This window comes from Ahaetulla prasina, chromosome 8 (assembly GCF_028640845.1).
Source record: "Ahaetulla prasina isolate Xishuangbanna chromosome 8, ASM2864084v1, whole genome shotgun sequence".
NCBI lineage: Eukaryota > Metazoa > Chordata > Lepidosauria > Squamata > Colubridae > Ahaetulla > Ahaetulla prasina.
In genome coordinates this window covers 94271935-94290130 of record NC_080546.1, presented here as the reverse complement: position 1 = coordinate 94290130, position 18196 = coordinate 94271935, and the positions used below count along the sequence as shown (strand labels likewise).

At 45.3% G+C, this 18196-nt stretch overlaps 1 protein-coding gene across 1 annotated transcript; it reads right to left on the bottom strand.

Moving 5' to 3' along the window:
• Nucleotides 1-2258: 2258 nt before the first annotated feature.
• LOC131203523 (uncharacterized) lies at nt 2259-4659 on the bottom strand. Its single transcript, XM_058193825.1, has 3 exons — nt 4654-4659; nt 3727-4041; nt 2259-2962 (listed from the first exon to the last, which is right to left on the bottom strand). The coding sequence occupies exons 1-3, from the start codon at nt 4657-4659 to the stop codon at nt 2594-2596; spliced, it is 690 nt and encodes a 229-aa protein (XP_058049808.1). The 3' UTR covers nt 2259-2593.
• Nucleotides 4660-18196: the final 13537 nt, after the last annotated feature.

The window sequence follows — 18196 nt, the reverse complement described above, 5'->3', positions numbered from 1 at the left end:
TCTTGCTTGGGCACCGCGATGATTTCCTTCATGACAGCAACGGAGACTGCTGGGGTTTCCATCCCTAACGGCACGGTCACGTGATGTTGCCCTTCAGGATTGCGTGTGGCAACTACTGCCTTTAGCGAGGGCTGCCTGTAATTTGCCTGGCCCCCTTTAAAGCCATCTAGCAGCCGTTTGTCTTATATCTGTGCATGGTCGCATACAATTCATTTGGTTGCCTATGGAGATTCTCACTCAGTCATCCAGCTCACGGTTGTCCCAAAGGTGCTTTTTTCCAAAAGGCAACTTTTCAAGGAAGACGTTTGGCTTCTCATCCAAGAAGCTTCTTCAGTTCTGAGTCAACCGAACTGAAGAAGCTTCTTGGATGAGAAGCCAAAGGTCTTCCTTGAAAAGTTGCCTTTTGGAAAAAGCACCTTTGAGACAATTCATTCAATTGATTTTGAATCTCCTTGTATTTTGCCCTTATGAGTTCCCCAAAGTTACCACCCTTTCCAGACCACATAGATTTTATGAGGGTCGCATATCTCCTCCCTCACTTTGCTGCTGGGTTGCATGGTGCTTCCCTCATCAAAGGCAGCTTCAGTCTCTAGGGTCTACTGAACTGCTCCCCCCCCCTCAATCGATTCCTCTGATCCATCAGCACAAAGAGGGGGCGACAGTGATAGCCATCGGGGCCCAGGCAGGAGACACAGCTCAGAAACCCTGCAGGGGAGGTGAAGTTATCACCGTCGTCCAAAACCATTCTGGCTGGGAATTACTTGGGACCACTGGCTGCAAGATCAAGGCATCAAGATCAAGACGAGTTTCCTGGTTTTTTTTTTAAAATTTGAATTTATATCCCACCCTTCTTCGAAGGCTCAGGGCAGCTTACACTGTGTTAAGCAATAGTCTTCATCCATTTGTATATTATATACAAAGTCAACTTTTATTGCCCCCAACAATCTGGGTACCTTATAAAGGATGGAAGGCTGAGTCAGCCTTGGGCCTGGTGGGACTTGAAGGTGCAGTAATTGCAAGCAGCTGTGTTAATAACAGACAGACTTAGTCTGCTGAGCCACCAGAGGCCCTGTTGCCCAAAATTGTCCAACGAATGAGGGTTCTTGGTGCTCTCTGAGCTTGGTGGATTTCTTGCAGATGTTTCATGACCCAACTAGGTAACTTCATCAGTGCTAGTAAGGAGGGAGGTTGGCGCTCAGTTTTTATTCCAGGGCTTTGCCCTGTCAATGTCGGAGTCTGGGAGATTTTGATAGGTAGTTTGGGTAATGAAATGTCTGCAAGAAAAAAAAACCAAATATCAGAGTTTGTCCATGAGAAAAGTCAACATGGCTGTTTCACTTTATTCATTTTAGGGCTGCCATCTTGACTTTTTGATGTGCCCACCCATAGTCACTCTGCTGTTACTTCAAGCTCAGCTATTTCCATTGTAGTTTCTTCGATTGATTTATATCAGGTAGAAAAGACCAGGTCCACGTTAAGATCCAATGAAACTGATTTATTGCTAAAAAGTCTTTGTACAGGAATTTTGTCAACTACCAGTAATGATAAGCACCTGCAAGGAGTTAGATAAGGGTCCATGGAATTCAAAGGGGGTTGGACTTAATTTGTGATTACATAGGGATTCAAGGCTGTTCCCTCTTTTAACTCCACCCCAGGTTCTGCCACTCCTTCTCCTGCAATTTATTTGCGAAGGATTTGATGCCTCAGAAGACAGTATATTTCAACTGGAAACCACCAAACCCACCTCTTCCCATGTTAGGCATCCTGGAGAGGTTATGGGTAGAGACAAATGGCACTGCAGCCCTCTGAATGTCTGCTAGAGTCACCAGTCCTCAGGAAGGAGACCAGGGTGAGACAAGCCATCACCAGATTCCCAGGTTTCCATCTGGCATTTGCACAGACCTTTGTGCATTTTTATGTTCAATGAAATATGTAACAATCACTTGTTCTTTATGATGGCGCATCTAACCAGTTTCACTGATGTGGACATTAAATTGCTGTTCTGACATTTTAATTCTACCTGAAGAGATTTAATAAGTGCTGAGACTTTTCCAGTGGACTCTGGCCTTGAAGCCCAGAGCATTTGCAGATCTCACCCCAGGCTATCTCAAGGCTTCCCACCCACCAGTTTCCTTCCTTCCTTCCTTCCTTCCTTCCTTCCTTCCTTCCTTCCTTCCTTCCTTCCTTCCTTCCTTCCTTCTTTCCTTCCTTTTGGGGAAAAGATACTTTGAGTCAGGGTGGTGTCATCGATTTATTTATTTGACAAATTATTGACAGATAAACACATTAAATTTTAAGACCTTGTCCGCTGCCGCCTTCAGCACAAGGCCTGCTGGGTCCCTCTGCGGGACTCCCCAGCAGTTCTCCCGGTTGTGAGGCGCTGCGCTGCAGTCGGCTCCCTTCATTCACCTTGGATTCTGCCCAGGAAGGAAGGAAGAAAGGGTCGCTTGAAGAGTGAAAGCTGTTTGCCCCAAGCTACCGCCTCTCGGACTTCCTTGGGAAAGCGGCTGAAATTGGCAAAGAATCAGGGAAGGTCCGTCTGGCTTCACTTGTCGTTTTTTGTTGCCCCGCCACAGTGAGAGAAAGCGGGCCGTTATCGCCTCCGTTTTTCCTGCAGGAATCGCCGCCTCTCCAGCAACAGCCCTTGCCTGGAAGCCGCGAGGGAGCGAGGGGGGCTTCCAGACTCGAGAGAGGGTCCCGGAGGTCCGGGCTCCTGGGTGGAAAGGGGAGGAGGAGAGGGCAGCTTCCCACCAGGGGCCTCCGAGCGCACCTGCAGCAGCTCAGCTGAGCTTCCTCCAGGATCAGCGGTGGCCGAGTGGGAGGCTGCGATAGGCCAAGGCTGGATTTGCCTCCAGCCCGCAAGGAAGAGAGACTGGGACGCGGTTTCATTTAAATCGTGGGCAGAGATGAACGGAGAGTGGGGTGGGGGGTTGCAGTTGTCCAGGTCTGAAGAGAAGAGCAGCTGAAGAGAGCAAGTGAGAGTGGGGCTTGAGGAAGGGAAGGGAAGGGAAGGAAGAGAGAAAAAAGGGGAGGGGAGGGGAGAGGAGGAAGGGGGAAGGGAAGCTGAAAATGGGGCAATTGGGAAAAACGGGATCAGGAAGCCATCTCTTCTCTCTTTTTCTAAGAGAGAAAAAAAACCTTCAGCTTGAAATCACCATATTGGGAGGGGGCGGAGTTCTTTCGTTTAAAATACAGACCTGCATATCCCCCCCCCACTTGACGCTTCTGGAAGAGGGACTTTCCCTCTGCTGGTCCCTCTTCCTGTCCTGCGCTCGGCTCAAATTGGCTGCCTGGGGTACATCAAGCAGGTGAGATTCAAAGCCCCCTCCCCGCTTTGGGTTGCTGCATGCAAATGAAGAAAAGAGGCGGGGCTCTTTGGAGCGCAGGCTTTGCTGCCTCCCGAGGGAGAAACAAGTCGCGGGGACAAAGATTTCTCTCTCCCGGCCTTATCAGAGGCGCCTGGGCTTTGCCTTGTGATTTATACTTCGGGCTCTTTCCACACCATTGGGCAATCTTCTTCCAGCTGATTTTCTGAGGAAATAAATGACTTTTTTGCTTCCTTTGAAGCGTGGCCTTTCTGGTCTCCTCTCCGGTCTGGCTGGGGTTCCGGCATCTTTGTGAATTTGTGCAAGAGGCGTGCGTGGTTTCTGTGGGCACGGCAGAGAGAGAGAGAGCACCCACAAGTCCTGCCAAGACGGCACCCAAATATCTCCTGGCTGGGCTCACCTTTTCCCGCTGGAAAAACGGGTTTTGGGGCTGGGCCCGGCTCTCTGCGAACGGAGCTCCTTCCTCCACGCGGGCCAGCCGAGGCTTCTCCTCAAGTAGAAGGGGTGCGTACGTGGGATAGCCTGCTCCCCTCTCCTCTCTGTTTCCCAGATTCCAACGGCGCTTCACCCGACAGATTAGCGCTTTTCGTGGCTCCTTATCTCGGGACGGCGTGGAATTTGCCCACCGCCTTCTGGGGCCCAGTCTTGGACCTCCTTCGGAGGGGGAAGGAGCCAAGAGGCAGCCACAGCCCTGGGATGAAAGGAGGCGTCCTTTCTACCGCTTCCCCAGGTGGCCTCTGGGAAGAGCAGCCAAGGGCCCTCAGCAGGTGACGCTGGATCCGCGTGGGACCCCTGTCCGGCCTCCTTTGGAGCGCTGGGTAAGGTTTGAAATAGTCCAGTCCTCTCGAGTTCCAAGGAAATAAAAACCTCAGAGGACAAAATTTGATGCATTCTGGAATCCGGCCTCCATTCCGCACTTAAACGGTTAAACGATTAAATACCGTAGTTCTGAATGGCCCTGGCTGCTTTTTCTTTCCTCCCGTAGCTGGGTTCAGAGACGGGAAACGAATCGGTTTCGGAGCCGGCTTAGATTCCCAAAGAGCCTCTCAGCAACGCGGACATGGCGGGTGGGGAGGGGCGCCGCTTTTGAAGGAGACCCCGGGTGGGCCGATCAGTGCTCCGTCCGGGAGTGTCCCGGGCTGCACAGGACCCTGGCGCTGGGCTGCTACTCCCGAGCAGGCTGACAGACTCGGTGTTTCTTGGCCATGGTTAACCCAGTTTGGATCCTGCCTTTTCCTCCAAAATGGTGAGAGATGTTCCTGATTTGCACTCTGTCTACCCAGAGAGCTTCTCCTAATCCAAAATCTGTCAAACTTAATTTGTTTACCTTCATTTACTCTCTGCCTCTCAAGAATTAGTTCAGGACTTGAAAAGCTTTCCTGAATTTTAGCTGGAAATATCCCATCTGGAACCTAGAATTACTTCTGAAAAAGAAGGAGAAATATGGCAGGGATTTAAAATGTTGCCTGACCTCAAAATATTTTAAATGGTCCCAGTCTTGTGAGATGTGGGAGCCCCCCAAACTTCGTTAGAAAGAGATGAGTGTTAACCTTTTGCTGCTGCCATGCCTCGGTCACCAGAATTGCTCAAGGGGTCATTCCAGATTGTATTTTTTATAGTATTTAGCATTAGAAACTAAATTTATATAAAATATGAAATCTGTCCTATTTCCCTGCTTCTCAGTGTCTGGGTGGGGATTATTTTTTCCCCAGTGATTGAAGATGGAGAACTCTTCACTTATTCTTAGTGCAATAGAAGCATGGGACATTAGAGAAAAAAAATCTCAATGTTCAAAGTCTTCATATAAAAAGAGGCTGTCTTTTAATAATTGATTTACAAATAATTCTCTTGAGCTGTGTGTAGAGGTGCACACCAGTGTCCCCTGTGAGTTTTTCTCTCTTCTTTTGCTTCAAAAGCTCCTGGTCTGCAGCCAGTGGAAGAATCCTTCAGAGACTCAGCCTCCCCCAGAGTCCTCCAGCTTCAGCAGTGAAGAGTGAGGTGGATCAGAGGAGGGCTCTGTTGTAACCATTTGTTACCAGACATCCACAAAAGACAAGGGCACACCTGGCTTCTCACAGCCTCTTTTTCCCCCTGGCAAGTTAGCCAGCCCTAAACAATAGCAGAGAAGATTGTTGTTTACCTGAGAAGGTGATTCAGATGAGTGAAATTCAAACAACCCTCAGTGGAGACAAACTGAGTTAGTCCTGCATTCTCCATCTCATAGGAAAGCGTGATTCATCCCTGGTACTCAGGCCTTCATGTATTTTACAAATCCGTATCTAGAAGATACCTTAAGAGTACAATCGACGGATTCTTCTGTCTTGCTACCTTTTAATAGGTCTAACAAATATGGTCCAAAAAATTGGAAGATTGAAGAACCTAAAAGATTTAACCCTGATTGAACCCTGACATTCTTGTACACATTTTTACTGCATAATCAAATTCCATCCCCCTTTTAAATGAGACATTGCAGTCACTTCCTTTTGAGCTCACTATAAAGTTAACAATATTTGAACACTGCAAATATTCTCATCTCTGAAAAGCAAGGGAATCCTCTGAATTTTATGTCAGGATTAGTGTCTGACTGTGCACAAAGTCAGTTTCAGATCTGGATTTGACAGAACAGCTTGCAGCTAATTATTAAACTTTCTTTTACAATCATCTCTGCCAGCCACTCACAGTTGACCGTATCAATAGCATTGGCCAGCTTTAGTTCACGTTGCCATTGTTGGCAGCATCTTAACCTTGTCATCTTCATTTTTCTTTATTTTTTCCTCTATTGTCTTTGTCTGCACCTTCTTTCTTGTCTCTCCTCCCTTGTGCTTGTCCCTTTTTGTATTATAAGATCCTTGGCCAAAGATCTCCCTTCTATGCTTTATGGTTCTGAGGTCTACAGCAAAGTAATGGCAACAACAATAATAAAGCAGGCTTACAACAAGATTGCCTAATCTTTGTCTAATGCCTTCTAGAGAGATTCACTCATGGGTGTGAACTTGACAAACAGTCCTTAACTGTTGCAAAGAGATCAGGTGTCCCATTGCACACTTTAGAAAATAAACCCACTGTTTCCCTTTCCTCTTTGCGCTTTCCTGCAGGCTTTGGTTCTTGAGAGAGCAACAATCAGCACCCCTGATGTAAGCAGGGAAGCCTGTGAAAGCCTTGGTCACACCAAGCAGCTTTCCCGGTTTTTGGTTTTCTTTCTTCTCACATTGCAACCCCCCCCCGCCCCTTCTAGAGGTCCCAGAGGGCTGAGAGGCTTAAAGTTTTGCTGTGTTTAGCAAGGGGCAGATCCTGGACTGTACCTGTGACTATGGCCAGTTCCTGCTCATGAAAATTAAGGATGCTGGATATATGTATAACCCTAACCCTAACCAATATGGACCACATATTACATTGTTCTTCACATACAATGTAAAAGTAAATCCCTTTCACTAGAACAGAATTTACAGGAAATTGAAATTGCTATTAAAGAATTAAATGCACCAAACTGAAACAAATGTCAAACAAGACGCTTCCAAACTAAGTTCCTTCAAATGTTGAATTTTTAAAGCAGAAAAAAATGTCCATAAACTTCTTTTGAGAGAAAACATAGTGAAGTATGTGTTGGGGGCATTTTGGCAGGGATTTCTGTAACAAATTGCAAGCAGGAGGGCCCTTCTCAGCAAGGGAAGGGGGTGGCAAGGAATAATGGTGCCCCTTCATAGTGGAACTGGGATGGACTGCCAGGGGGGAGGCCGAGGAGGGGAGCCAAAGAGATTAACTCCTTCCTTCCCTCCTTGAAGAAACCACAACCCAGCAGCCAAACGGCCCTGAGCCTCAGGAAGGTAAGAACCAGGGCTACAGAGAGACTCTCTCTCTCTGGTTACCCCACCATCACCTCCACAACCATAACCAGGGCAGCCAAGACAGAGCCTTTAATTTCTACCTCTCAGTGGGTCCAACGCCCCTCTCCCCAATAGCAGCATTCCCTCATTCCCTGTCTTGTCAAAGGCAGCCAAGAAAATAGCCACTCGCCACCCACCACCCCAGGCCTGACTATGACTAAGGAAAAGGGATTGTCCACTCATCCAGCAAGAGAAGATTGGAAACCGGTCAGTGGTGGAGCTCCATCATTCCAAATCACTTTCCATATTGTAGGCCCAATTTTAGAATTACCTGGGAAGGACTGGAATCACGCCCTGGCTCCCGTGGATCCCTAATAATGGCTCCCGTGGATCCCTAATAGACTTTCAAATAACAATTATAGGGATTTTTCCACTGGTGAGAATTTATGTCTTTCTCCACTGCTGGGCTGAAGTCATCTATGACCATGACAGCTTGGCTCAGCCCCCCCCCCCACCCCCCCCCACACACCCCGCATCCTACTTTCTGAACCCTCTTGCGCCCTTTTGGCAGATGCTCTGAGGGAGATGAAAAACTGCTGCTCTGCTCTTTCTTAAAGCTGCCACAGCTTAGGTGTTCTAGTATGGAGGGGGGCTAAGCAAGGCTAGCTTGTGCCCACCCCCAAGCCTTATCATCTGCCCGCTGCTCTGGAATCCAAAGGACCCTCCAGCCACGTGCTCAACAGCCAAAACCTGCTGGAGGTTCCACCAAAAGCTTCTGGTGCCTGCCAGAGATGTCGGCCATGTGCCACTTCTCTGGCAATATGTCCCACTTTGTCTAAGGAAGCATCTGCCTGAATTGGTCAACCACAAAATGAAAAAGAGGTTTCCTGTACATCTTCAGTGCTTTGGGTAAACGCATTACCTGGTTGGGCTAAATCCAGAAGAGGCACCTGTGAATTATAGCAGTAGGTGACTGATTTAGCATTTTTCTTTCCTTATTGAGAATTCCTTCTTTGCCATTATAGTAGAAATAATGTGCAAAGCTCAGTGAAATTTCACAAATTAGAGGAATAATGGAATAAGTGATTCAGCAACTAGAACATGGTTTAGCACAATGTGTCTCCTTCGGCACAATTAGAAAAGAAACCCATTTTTCAGAAGCAAGGAAAGCAGAATGGAAAAAATATAAACAGTTGCATAACCGTTGTGGATCCGAGGATTAAGCTGTTTGGGGGACTGAAAGTTGATAGCCTACTAGCAAAAGTGAGAAGAGGCTGAATATTGGAAAAGATCGGTGTCAGCGTTCCAGAAAACCCCTCCTGCAGAAAAGACTCCGAAGCCAACATCTTTCAAACTTCTTTTACTAGCATAGGTAAACTGGCACAGTTGCGGATTCGGGTTCCTCCCTCAGTAATACAAACTCCAAAATCTCCACCCTCATGACCCCTCTGCCGGTCACATGTTCCAATCCTCAACCCTCCCATGTCGAAGCATTACTCTGGTTACTCCTCCTCCAGATGTGAGCCCAGCCTGACCTTGACCAGGAGGAAAAATGTTGTTATGTCTAATAGCCCCTTGTACCCTCACCCCCTCCTACTTTCACACCCCGGAGAAAGTGGCAGCGTGTGGAAGCCTTCGGCCTAGTATGGCTTCCAAAGCTGACAATCTGCTGACTTGATTTTGCTGACTGCTCTGACAAGTTATGGATCTACTCGCTGAAGCAGAATTTAAATGTTTGGTTTTATTAGCTGGTTAATTATGAAGACCAACGTAAGGCATATGCCTATTATCCTTCCTTAAGCCTTTCATTGTCAGGAAAAGCACACAAAAAATGGCAACTAATAGATGATATATGAATGAAAAGTATATATTTACGCAATGTTGTAATTACACATTTTTATGGTTTATTTTACGTTCTGGATTTGGATACTCTGGAAAACTGTTATATGAGACAGATGCTGTCTGAAGATCTCCAGCCACTAGGTAATACCATCAAATTTCATTCTACCAAAATACATCAGCCAAAATTATTAAGCAGCGTAATTCTAACATCTGTTTATTGCCTTACTTAGAACTCTTGTGTCACACCTGAGAGAGCATCCAGATAAGAAGGCCTGTTCTAATTTCAAAAATAGGAGATCATCCATGCCATGTTTGTTAGGCGGAACAGATCCCACTGAATCTACGACAACCTCACCCACCTGCCATTTCCTCCACTTTGTGTGATATGGGAGTAAACCCTTGTTCCTCCTCTTTTTCCCACCATCTTTTGGGTGGAGACATTGGGGAGCTTTCCCAGAATTCCTTTGTGTTTGTGCTCTGATTAAGTCAGGGCTGGGCTGCAGGTCCCCTTTCTGGCCCACGTGGGGCTCCTCTTTCCAAGGTGTGCCCCTCTTGTGCTGGCCCTCTGGCTCTTCCCGGACGGATGGAGGTGCTCAGCGCTTGTCAGGATGAGGCACCAAGCCTCACAACTGCCTCTCCTCAGTGGTGGAGGAGGAGGCCTTGGGCAAAGGAGAGGGCCTCTCTGTCAAAGCAGGAGAGCTTAGCAACACCCCCCCCAGTCATCTCGAAACAAAGCCATCCCTCCTCTTCGGCTCTTCTTTGAATATACAACTTGAGGAGGAATGCATAATTCACCGATAAAACCTTCATTATGTGGCAATCGTTCCAACAAATGCAGCAGTATTGCATATTTTCATACATTAGTGCCAGGCCCATCAGCATAATCCATAAATAGCTTCCACATGTTTTTGGAGAGATTTCCCCTGTTCTGTATTGTATTAATCCCTCTCCCAAGAGATGAAATTTGAGTAAAGTCAGCCATCCCTCCTGCCTCTTCTGAGGGCACCCGGTCTTCCCTGAAAATGCTTCTTTCGGCCCTCCTCCATCTGATCTGCCTCCCTTGAGGAACAGACCCACCCTCAGCAACAGAGCCATGGGTGGGGGCATGAAGTTGGTATTTCTTGGCTGCCATTTAAGAGCCCTGCAGGCCCGACTGCACCCGGCTCCACCACCCCACAAATGGGCCGCTTTCAGGCCCAACCCCTGAATTTTTCTATAGAACTCAACACGGGCAGTGTAAAACATTAAAACCTGCATTAAGAGGAAAGGGGATTTTCCCCACTGACTCTCAAGGTAATCCCCTCTCCCCAGTTTGCAATCCCCTTGTGGCTATGAAAGGCACCAGCATTGACATTTATAAAAAGAACTTTATTTAGGCAAGGTGTGTGTATTTGATTTTTCCCACCAGTAACACAGGGAAAAAAAAAAAGTGAAATCAGAATCCAGCACCAGAGACAGAAACCTCTGGCATTTGCATCTTGGCATAATACCTCTGAATACAACAAAATAATACCTATTTTTATTTATTTATTTATTTATTTTTATTATTTGGCATATTTTATTTTTATTTTATTATTTTTATTTTATTTTTATTTTTTATTATTTGGCATAATACCTCTGAATACAACAAAATACCTTATACCACCAGACTTGAAATCCTGGGTTTAGAAAACTTAGAACTCCGCCGCCTCCGACAGGACCTGTGTTTAACTCATAGAATCATCTATTGCAATGTCCTTCTTGTTGAAGACTACTTCAGCTTCAATCACAACAATACAAGAGCAAACAATAGATTGAAAATTAATGTTAACCGCTCCAATCTTGATTGCAGAAAATATGACTTCAGTAACAGAGTTGTTAATGCTTGGAATACACTACCTGACTCTGTGGTCTCTTCTCAAAGTCCTCAAAGCTTCAACCAAAAACTGTCTACTATTGACCTCACCCCTTTCCTAAGAGGTCTATAAGGGGCATGTATAAGAGCACAAACGTGCCTACGGCTTTGGTCGCGTTGGTGGATGACCTCTGGAGGGCCAGGGATAGGGGTTGTTCCTCTGCCCTGGTCCTATTAGATCTCTCAGCGGCTTTTGATACCATCGACCATGGTATCCTGCTGCACCAGTTGGAGAGATTGGGAGTGGGAGGCACCGTTTATCGGTGGTTCTCCTCCTATCTCTCTGACCGGTCGCAGACGGTGTTGACAAGGGGGCAGAGGTCGTCCGTGAGGCGCCTTACTTGTGGGGTGCCTCAGGGGTCAATTCTCTCGCCTCTCCTGTTCAACATCTATATGAAGCCGCTGGGGGAGGTCATCAGTGGTTTCGGGGTGAGTTACCATCTGTACGCTGATGATACTCAGCTGTACTTTTCCACCCCGGACCACCCCAACGAAGCTGTCGAAGTACTGTCCCAGTGCCTGGAAGCCGTACGGGTCTGGATGGGGAGAAACAGACTCAAGCTCAATCCCTCCAAGACGGAGTGGCTGTGGATGCCAGCACCCTGGTACAGTCAGCTGCAACCACGGCTGGCTGTTGGGGGCAAGTTATTGGCCCCAAGGGAGGGGGTACGCAACTTGGGCGTCCTCCTGGATGGACGGCTGTCTTTTGATGAACACCTGGCGGTTGTCTCCAGGAGGGCCTTCTACCAAGTACGCTTGGTTCACCAGTTGCGTCCCTTCCTTGACCGGGATGCCTTATGCACGGTCACTCACGCTCTGGTCACTTCTCGTTTGGACTATTGCAATGCTCTCTACATGGGGCTGCCCTTGAGGTGCACCCGGAGGCTGCAGTTAGTCCAGAATGCGGCTGCGTGAGTAGTAATGGGAGCCACTCGTTGCTCCCACGTAACACCACTGCTACGCAGTCTGCACTGGCTTCCTGTAGTCTTTCGGGTGCGCTTCAAGATTTTGGTTACCACCTTTAAAGCGCTCCATGGCTTAGGACCCGGGTACTTACGGGACCGCCTGCTGTTACTTTATGCCTCCCACCGACCCGTACGCTCACACAGAGAGGGTCTTCTCAGGGTGCCGTCCGCCAAACAATGTCGGCTGGCGGCCCCCAGGGGAAGGGCCTTCTCTGTTGGAGCTCCTACACTCTGGAACGAACTTCCCCCTGGCCTACGCCAAGTGCCTGATCTTCGGACCTTTCGCCGTGAGCTAAAAACATATTTATTCAAGCGGGACTGGCTTAATAGTTTTATTAAATTTTAATTGGGGTTTATCGTTTTAGGGTTTTTAAATTTTTAAATCTTTAAATTTTTAAATTTTTAATGTCGGCCTTTTGTAATATGCTCTGTTTTAAATTTTTGTTTTTAATTGTATATATATTGAGTTTTTATCTTTTTGGCTGTACACCATCCTGAGTCCTTCGGGAGAAAGGCGGTATAAAAATCTAAATAAATAAATAAATAAATAAATAAATAAATAAATAAATAAATAAATAAATACTGTTCCTGTCCTACTGTTGCTTCATGCTTATGCTTATGTATGGTGTTATGACAAATAATAAATAAATAAATAAATAAATAAATAAATAAATAAATAAATAAATAAATAAATAAATAAATAAAGGGTTGCTGGCCAAGCTGGGAGAGCTGCCTCTTCCTCCTCCTGGATCTCCGGGACCCCCCTGGACAGTAGCAGCAGGTGATGCAAGCGGTGAGGGGGCCATCCCCCCTTTCCCTGAGGGCCTCAGCCTTGCCAGGAGAGGGGGCCTGGCATAGCTGCATTCATCTAGAGGGGGCTCTTCATTGAGGGGCCTACCTCTCTGATGGGAAAGTGAGAGAAGAGCACAGTGCGGACTGACAAAACCAATAAGACCATCCTTGTTCATAGAACAGAACAGAACAGAACAGGAAATTGGAGTGGAGTGGAGTAGAGTAAATATAAAATAGAATACAGAAAACAGACTAGAATAGAATATAGAAAATAATAAAAGAGATAGGATAGGATAGGATAGGATAGGATAGGATAGGATAGGATAGGATAGGATAGGATAGGATAGGAATTGGAAGGGAAGGGAAGGGAAGGGAAGGGAAGGGAAGGGAAGGGAATAGAATAGAATAGAATTTTTTATTGGCCAAGTGTGATTGGACACACAAGGAATTTGTCGGTGCATATGCTCTCAGTGTGCATAAAAGAAAAGATACGTTCATCAAGGTACAACATTTACAACACAATTGATGGTCAATATATCAATATAAATCATAAGGATTGCCAGCAACAAAGTTACAGTCATACAGTCATAAGTGGAAGGAGATTGGTGATGGGAATGATGAGAAGATTAATAGTAGTGCAGATTTAGTCAATAGTTTGACAGTATTGAAGGAATTATTTGTTTAGCAGAGTGATGGCCTTCGGGAAAAAACTGTTCTTGTGTCTAGTTGTTCTGGTGTGCAGTGCTCTATAGCATCGTTTTGAGGGTAGGAGTTGAAACAGTTTATGTCCAGGATGTGAGGGATCTGTAAATATTTTCACGGCCCTCTTCTTGATTTGTGCAGTATACAGGTCCTCAATGGAAGGCAGGTTGGTAGCAAGAGAAGAGAAGAGAAGAGAAGAGAAGAGAAGAGAAGAGAAGAGAAGAGAAGAGAAGAGAAGAGAAGAGAAGAGAAGAATAGAATTCTTTATTGGCCAAGTGTATTTGGACATACAAGGAAATTGTCTCTGGTGTATAAGCTCTGAGTGTACATGCAAAGGACAAAAGGATAGGTCATAGATCATAGTTACGATCATTAATCATAAAATACAACAAGTGCTCAATCATGGAGAAGGTATTAAGAAAGATGAGAAGATCAGAAGGATGATATCAATACAGCGTATTACATGGGTAAAATATCTTTAGGTCTGAGACCGTGCTGTGAGAATTAGCGTTTCAGCAGAGTGATGGCACGGGGGGGGGAAGGGGGGGGAAAGAAACTGTGTCTAATTGTTTTGAGCAGAAACCTTCAGAGGAGGAGGAGGAGGAGGAGGAGCTTTCTCTAGTTTGTGGCAAATCATTGGCCACTCTGCTCTGAGCAGGATCTGGACTGAAGCACCAGATGCTGAAACTTTCTCAAGAGCTCCGCATGTGCGGATGTGTTCAAGCCCAGCAAAGCCACAGACGCAGAGTTTCTCGCCCTTGCAGCATCTGGGCAGTTTGAGAAGTTTCCTTTTCCTTGGAAAGTGCTCGAGCAAATCTGGATGGACCCCATGGTGCTTGCAGACACTCTGCCCCTCCTGAGCCCTGGGGAGCCCCTTGTGCAGAGTTCTGGGTCAAAAGGGAGCTGAGCCCCAATGGCTCCCACACCAGCAGCTGTTTGCCTGGCCCAGCCGTGGCAATGGAGCTGGCAGCGTAGGTGAGGCCTGCAGGCATTGGGAAAAGGGATGGTTTTCTTGTGGCCATTAAAATGAATACATTACCTAAGTAACACACACACAATCAAAAAGTGTCAATTTCAATCCCAGAATTTAAATTGCAAGACTGACAAAGAATACGTATTTTATTTGGAAAAGGAAAACAAACAATCCTGAAAGTAAAATAAATAAATAAATTACACAATTCAAAAATAGAGGTAGATTGCTTTTCCAAAGTGTGAATTATTTTACCATGCAAGTTGTTCATTTAGAATGATGATAAAATCCCCGAACAGCAGAATGTCAGCATTAGAAGATGTCAGCCTGGCTAATGAACTTAATATAATATAATATAACAACAGAGTTGGAAGGGACCTTGGAGGCCTTCTAGTCCAACCCCCTGCCCAGGCAGGAAACCCTACACCATCTCAGTCAGATGGTTATCCAACATTTTCTTAAAAATTTCCAGTGTTGGAGCATTCACAACTTTTGCAGGCAAGTCGTTCCACTTATTAATTGTTCTAACTGTCAGGAAATTTCTCCTTAGTTCTAAGTTGCTTCTCTCCTTGATCAGTTTCCACCCATTGCTTCTTGTTCTACCCTCAGGTGCTTTGGAGAACAGCCCGACTCCCTCTTCTTTGTGGCAACCCCTGAGATATTGGAACACTGCTATCATGTCTCCCCTAGTCCTTCTTTTTATTAAACTAGACATACCCAGTTCCTGCAACCGTTCTTCATATGTTTTAGCCTCCAGTCCCCTAATCATCTTTGTTGCTCTTCTCTGCACTCTTTCTAGAGTCTCAACATCTTTTTTACATCGTGGCGACCAAAACTGGATGCAATATTCCAAGTGTGGCCTTACCAAGGCATTATAAAGTGGCACTAACACTTCACGTGATCTTGATTCTATCCCTCTGTTTATGCAGCCCAGAACTGTGTTGGCTTTTTTAGCAGCTGCTGCACACTGCTGGCCCATATCTAAATGGTTATCCACTAGGACTCCAAGACCCCTCTCACAGGTACTACTATTGAGCAAGGTACCACATATCCGGTACCTGTGCATTTTGGGGTTTTTTTTGCCTAAATGTAGAACCTTACTTATTTCACTGTTGAATTTCATTTTGTTAGATAGCGCCCAATGTTCAAGTCTGTCAAGATCTTTCTGTATCTTGAGCCTATCTTCTGGAGTGTTGGCTATTCCTGCCAGCTTGGTGTCATCTGCAAATTTGATGAGTTCCCCATCTATCCCCTCGTCCAAGTCATTGATGAAGATGTTGAAGAGTACTGGGCCTAAAACAGAGCCTTGGGGTACTCCACTGCATACTTCCCTCCATGTGGATGTAGTTCCGTTGAGGACTACACGTTGAGTACGGTTGGTCAGCCAGTTACGAATCCATCTCGTGGTGGTGCTGTTTAACCCACGTTTTTCTACTTTATCTAGTAGTAGGTTATGGTCTACTTTATCAAATGCTTTACTGAAGTCCAAGTAAATTATATCGACAGCATTCCTCTGGTCTACTAATTTTGTCATTTTGTCAAAGAATGCGATAAGATTAGTCTGGCATGATCTGTTTTTGACAAACCCATGTTGGCTTTTGGTTATTACTTTGTTTGCTTCTAGGTGTTCGGTGATTCGTTGCTTGATTATCAAACTTCAGAGATAATAATGCAGATAGAAAAGAAGACAAAAACTTAAAGGGACATATTTATAAGGCAGAGGTGGACAAAAACAGGAACTTCTATATAAAAAAAAACCAGTAATAAGTGTAGTAATCTTGTCTTTAGTAGGATATTGCTTTTGAGATTGCCCTGAAATGCTTTTTGTCGTAGAAAAAAATTATTGCAAGAAAAGTGTAATTCTGTGCATTATCTGAATCTGGTGCATCCAGGCTCCAGAAAGAGACTGAAATGGCTCTTTGATAAAGGGCCAAATCCACCGTGGCTGATGGATTTACAGATCGCTGGAAGAATAAAAAGGGATCTGAAGTGTTTTTAAGACAAAACCCAGCCTAGGAACACTTTCACTGGGCCAAAATGTATTATCAATGTTTATTAAAAGAACAATACAGAGTTACAAGAAAATATCTCATGATAAAGTGAATGCAACATTCTAAAGAAACAATTATAATGTAACACTAGGAGCACTTAGAAAAAATATCGGTAAAATTTTCCGATGCTATAATTTAAGAGAAAATCATGTAACAACAAATACTAGAAATGTTGCAACACTGAACGTAGATTTAATCATAGGTGCTGGTCTTTTAAAAATTACATGTAAGAATTGAAGGAGAATACATAGTTTATTTAAAAATTGTAGAAATTGAACTCTGAACTGAAATCTTGGAGTTTTTATTCTACTAGGTAAAGTTCCAGAACAATTCCACTAGTAAGAAATGAACCAATGCAAATTACTATAATAAGATCCATGCTGAGAGATGCAGGAGAGAAATTGGCCTCAGTGGGGGGAAAAGGACCCGTCCCAGGCTGAAAAACTCATCAATTCACCAGGCAGGATCCCCGATTTATAATTCTGGGGACTGGACTGGAAAACCCAATCGTAGCCATGACAAAAGAACAGCAGAGATTCAGTATAGAGGTTTGGCCAAATTTAAGCCAGAATGTACAGTATTTCATGTGTCACAAAACAAGGGAAATCCCAGCTGTCAGAGTGTGATTTTTAAGAGGGAAATAATGAGAAGAAAGTAATTGAAAACCTTGTCAAGGTTTATAAACAAGATGCAATCATGAATTGGGCATGAATGGAAGGGAATATAAAACTACGCAGTTTCCTAATATTAGTCCTCCTCTTTTTTATTATTAAAAAAATAAAAAATTAAAAAAAATATTATAAATAATAATATTATTATTAAAAATTATTATTATTAAAAGATATTATATATCTTTTCTCTTGGTGGCCTGCCAGCTCCCTCCGGTTGGACCAGGGAGGGGCTCCTCCCCTTCATGACACTTCCCTTGGAGGTGTCATGAAGGGGAGGTGCCCCTTCATGACCACTCCCCCACCAGGGCCCAACCAGCAGGTGGGAAGGAGGTGGGGAATCAGAGAGTTGCTGCAGCTGCTGGACCCCTCTGAGTCTGAGGGGTCTGAGGCGGTGTGGGGGGGGCAAAGAGGGAAAGACTTCTCTGCCCCGGGGTGGCATTTCTTCCTGGGGGCAACAGAGGCTTCTTTTAAAACTGTTGCCTTGCTGGCCCTGGGACTGTCTGTTCCTTTTGCAGGAAGAAGACTAGGGGAGGGGGGAGGGAACTGCCAGGTGTTGCACAGCAAGCAAATTGGGCTGCTCTCCTCTCCCGCCCAACTTCGAAGTGGCTCCAAGTTGCATGGGAGGTGGGGCAGGGGGTTCCCCCAGCCCCTTTGACCCACATCGCTAGCAATTTCTTTGAACTCCTGTGCAGATGAGGAGGCAACGCATACCAAGTATGACTCTCTCTGTGGGCGAGAATGAAAGTATTACAGGAGTTTGAAAAGTGTAAAAATACTATGCCAGATTGGAATACTGAGCTGGTAAGACAGATATTAAAATAAAACCATCCCTAAAAATCATGATTACTCCCCTTGAATGATATAGTGAAAAGTGGAAATATAGATGTTTGTTCAAGAAATTAATAACATACAAACACACATGCTACAGCAATCTTTCATTGTTGTGCTCTCATGTGAGGAGGAAGGGAGGGAGAGAGAAGCTTCTGGAGACACACAGCATCCTTGTGTGAAAGAAACCTGCAGACACCAAAAAAAGTACTTAGCAGGCACAAAAATTCCCTTGGAGCTGGAAATGCTGGCTTGATCATTCTCTTTTAAAAGACAAATACTGGGTTTTTTTCTGTTCTCCTCAGTTGCTGTTTTTAGAACTACAGAGGCC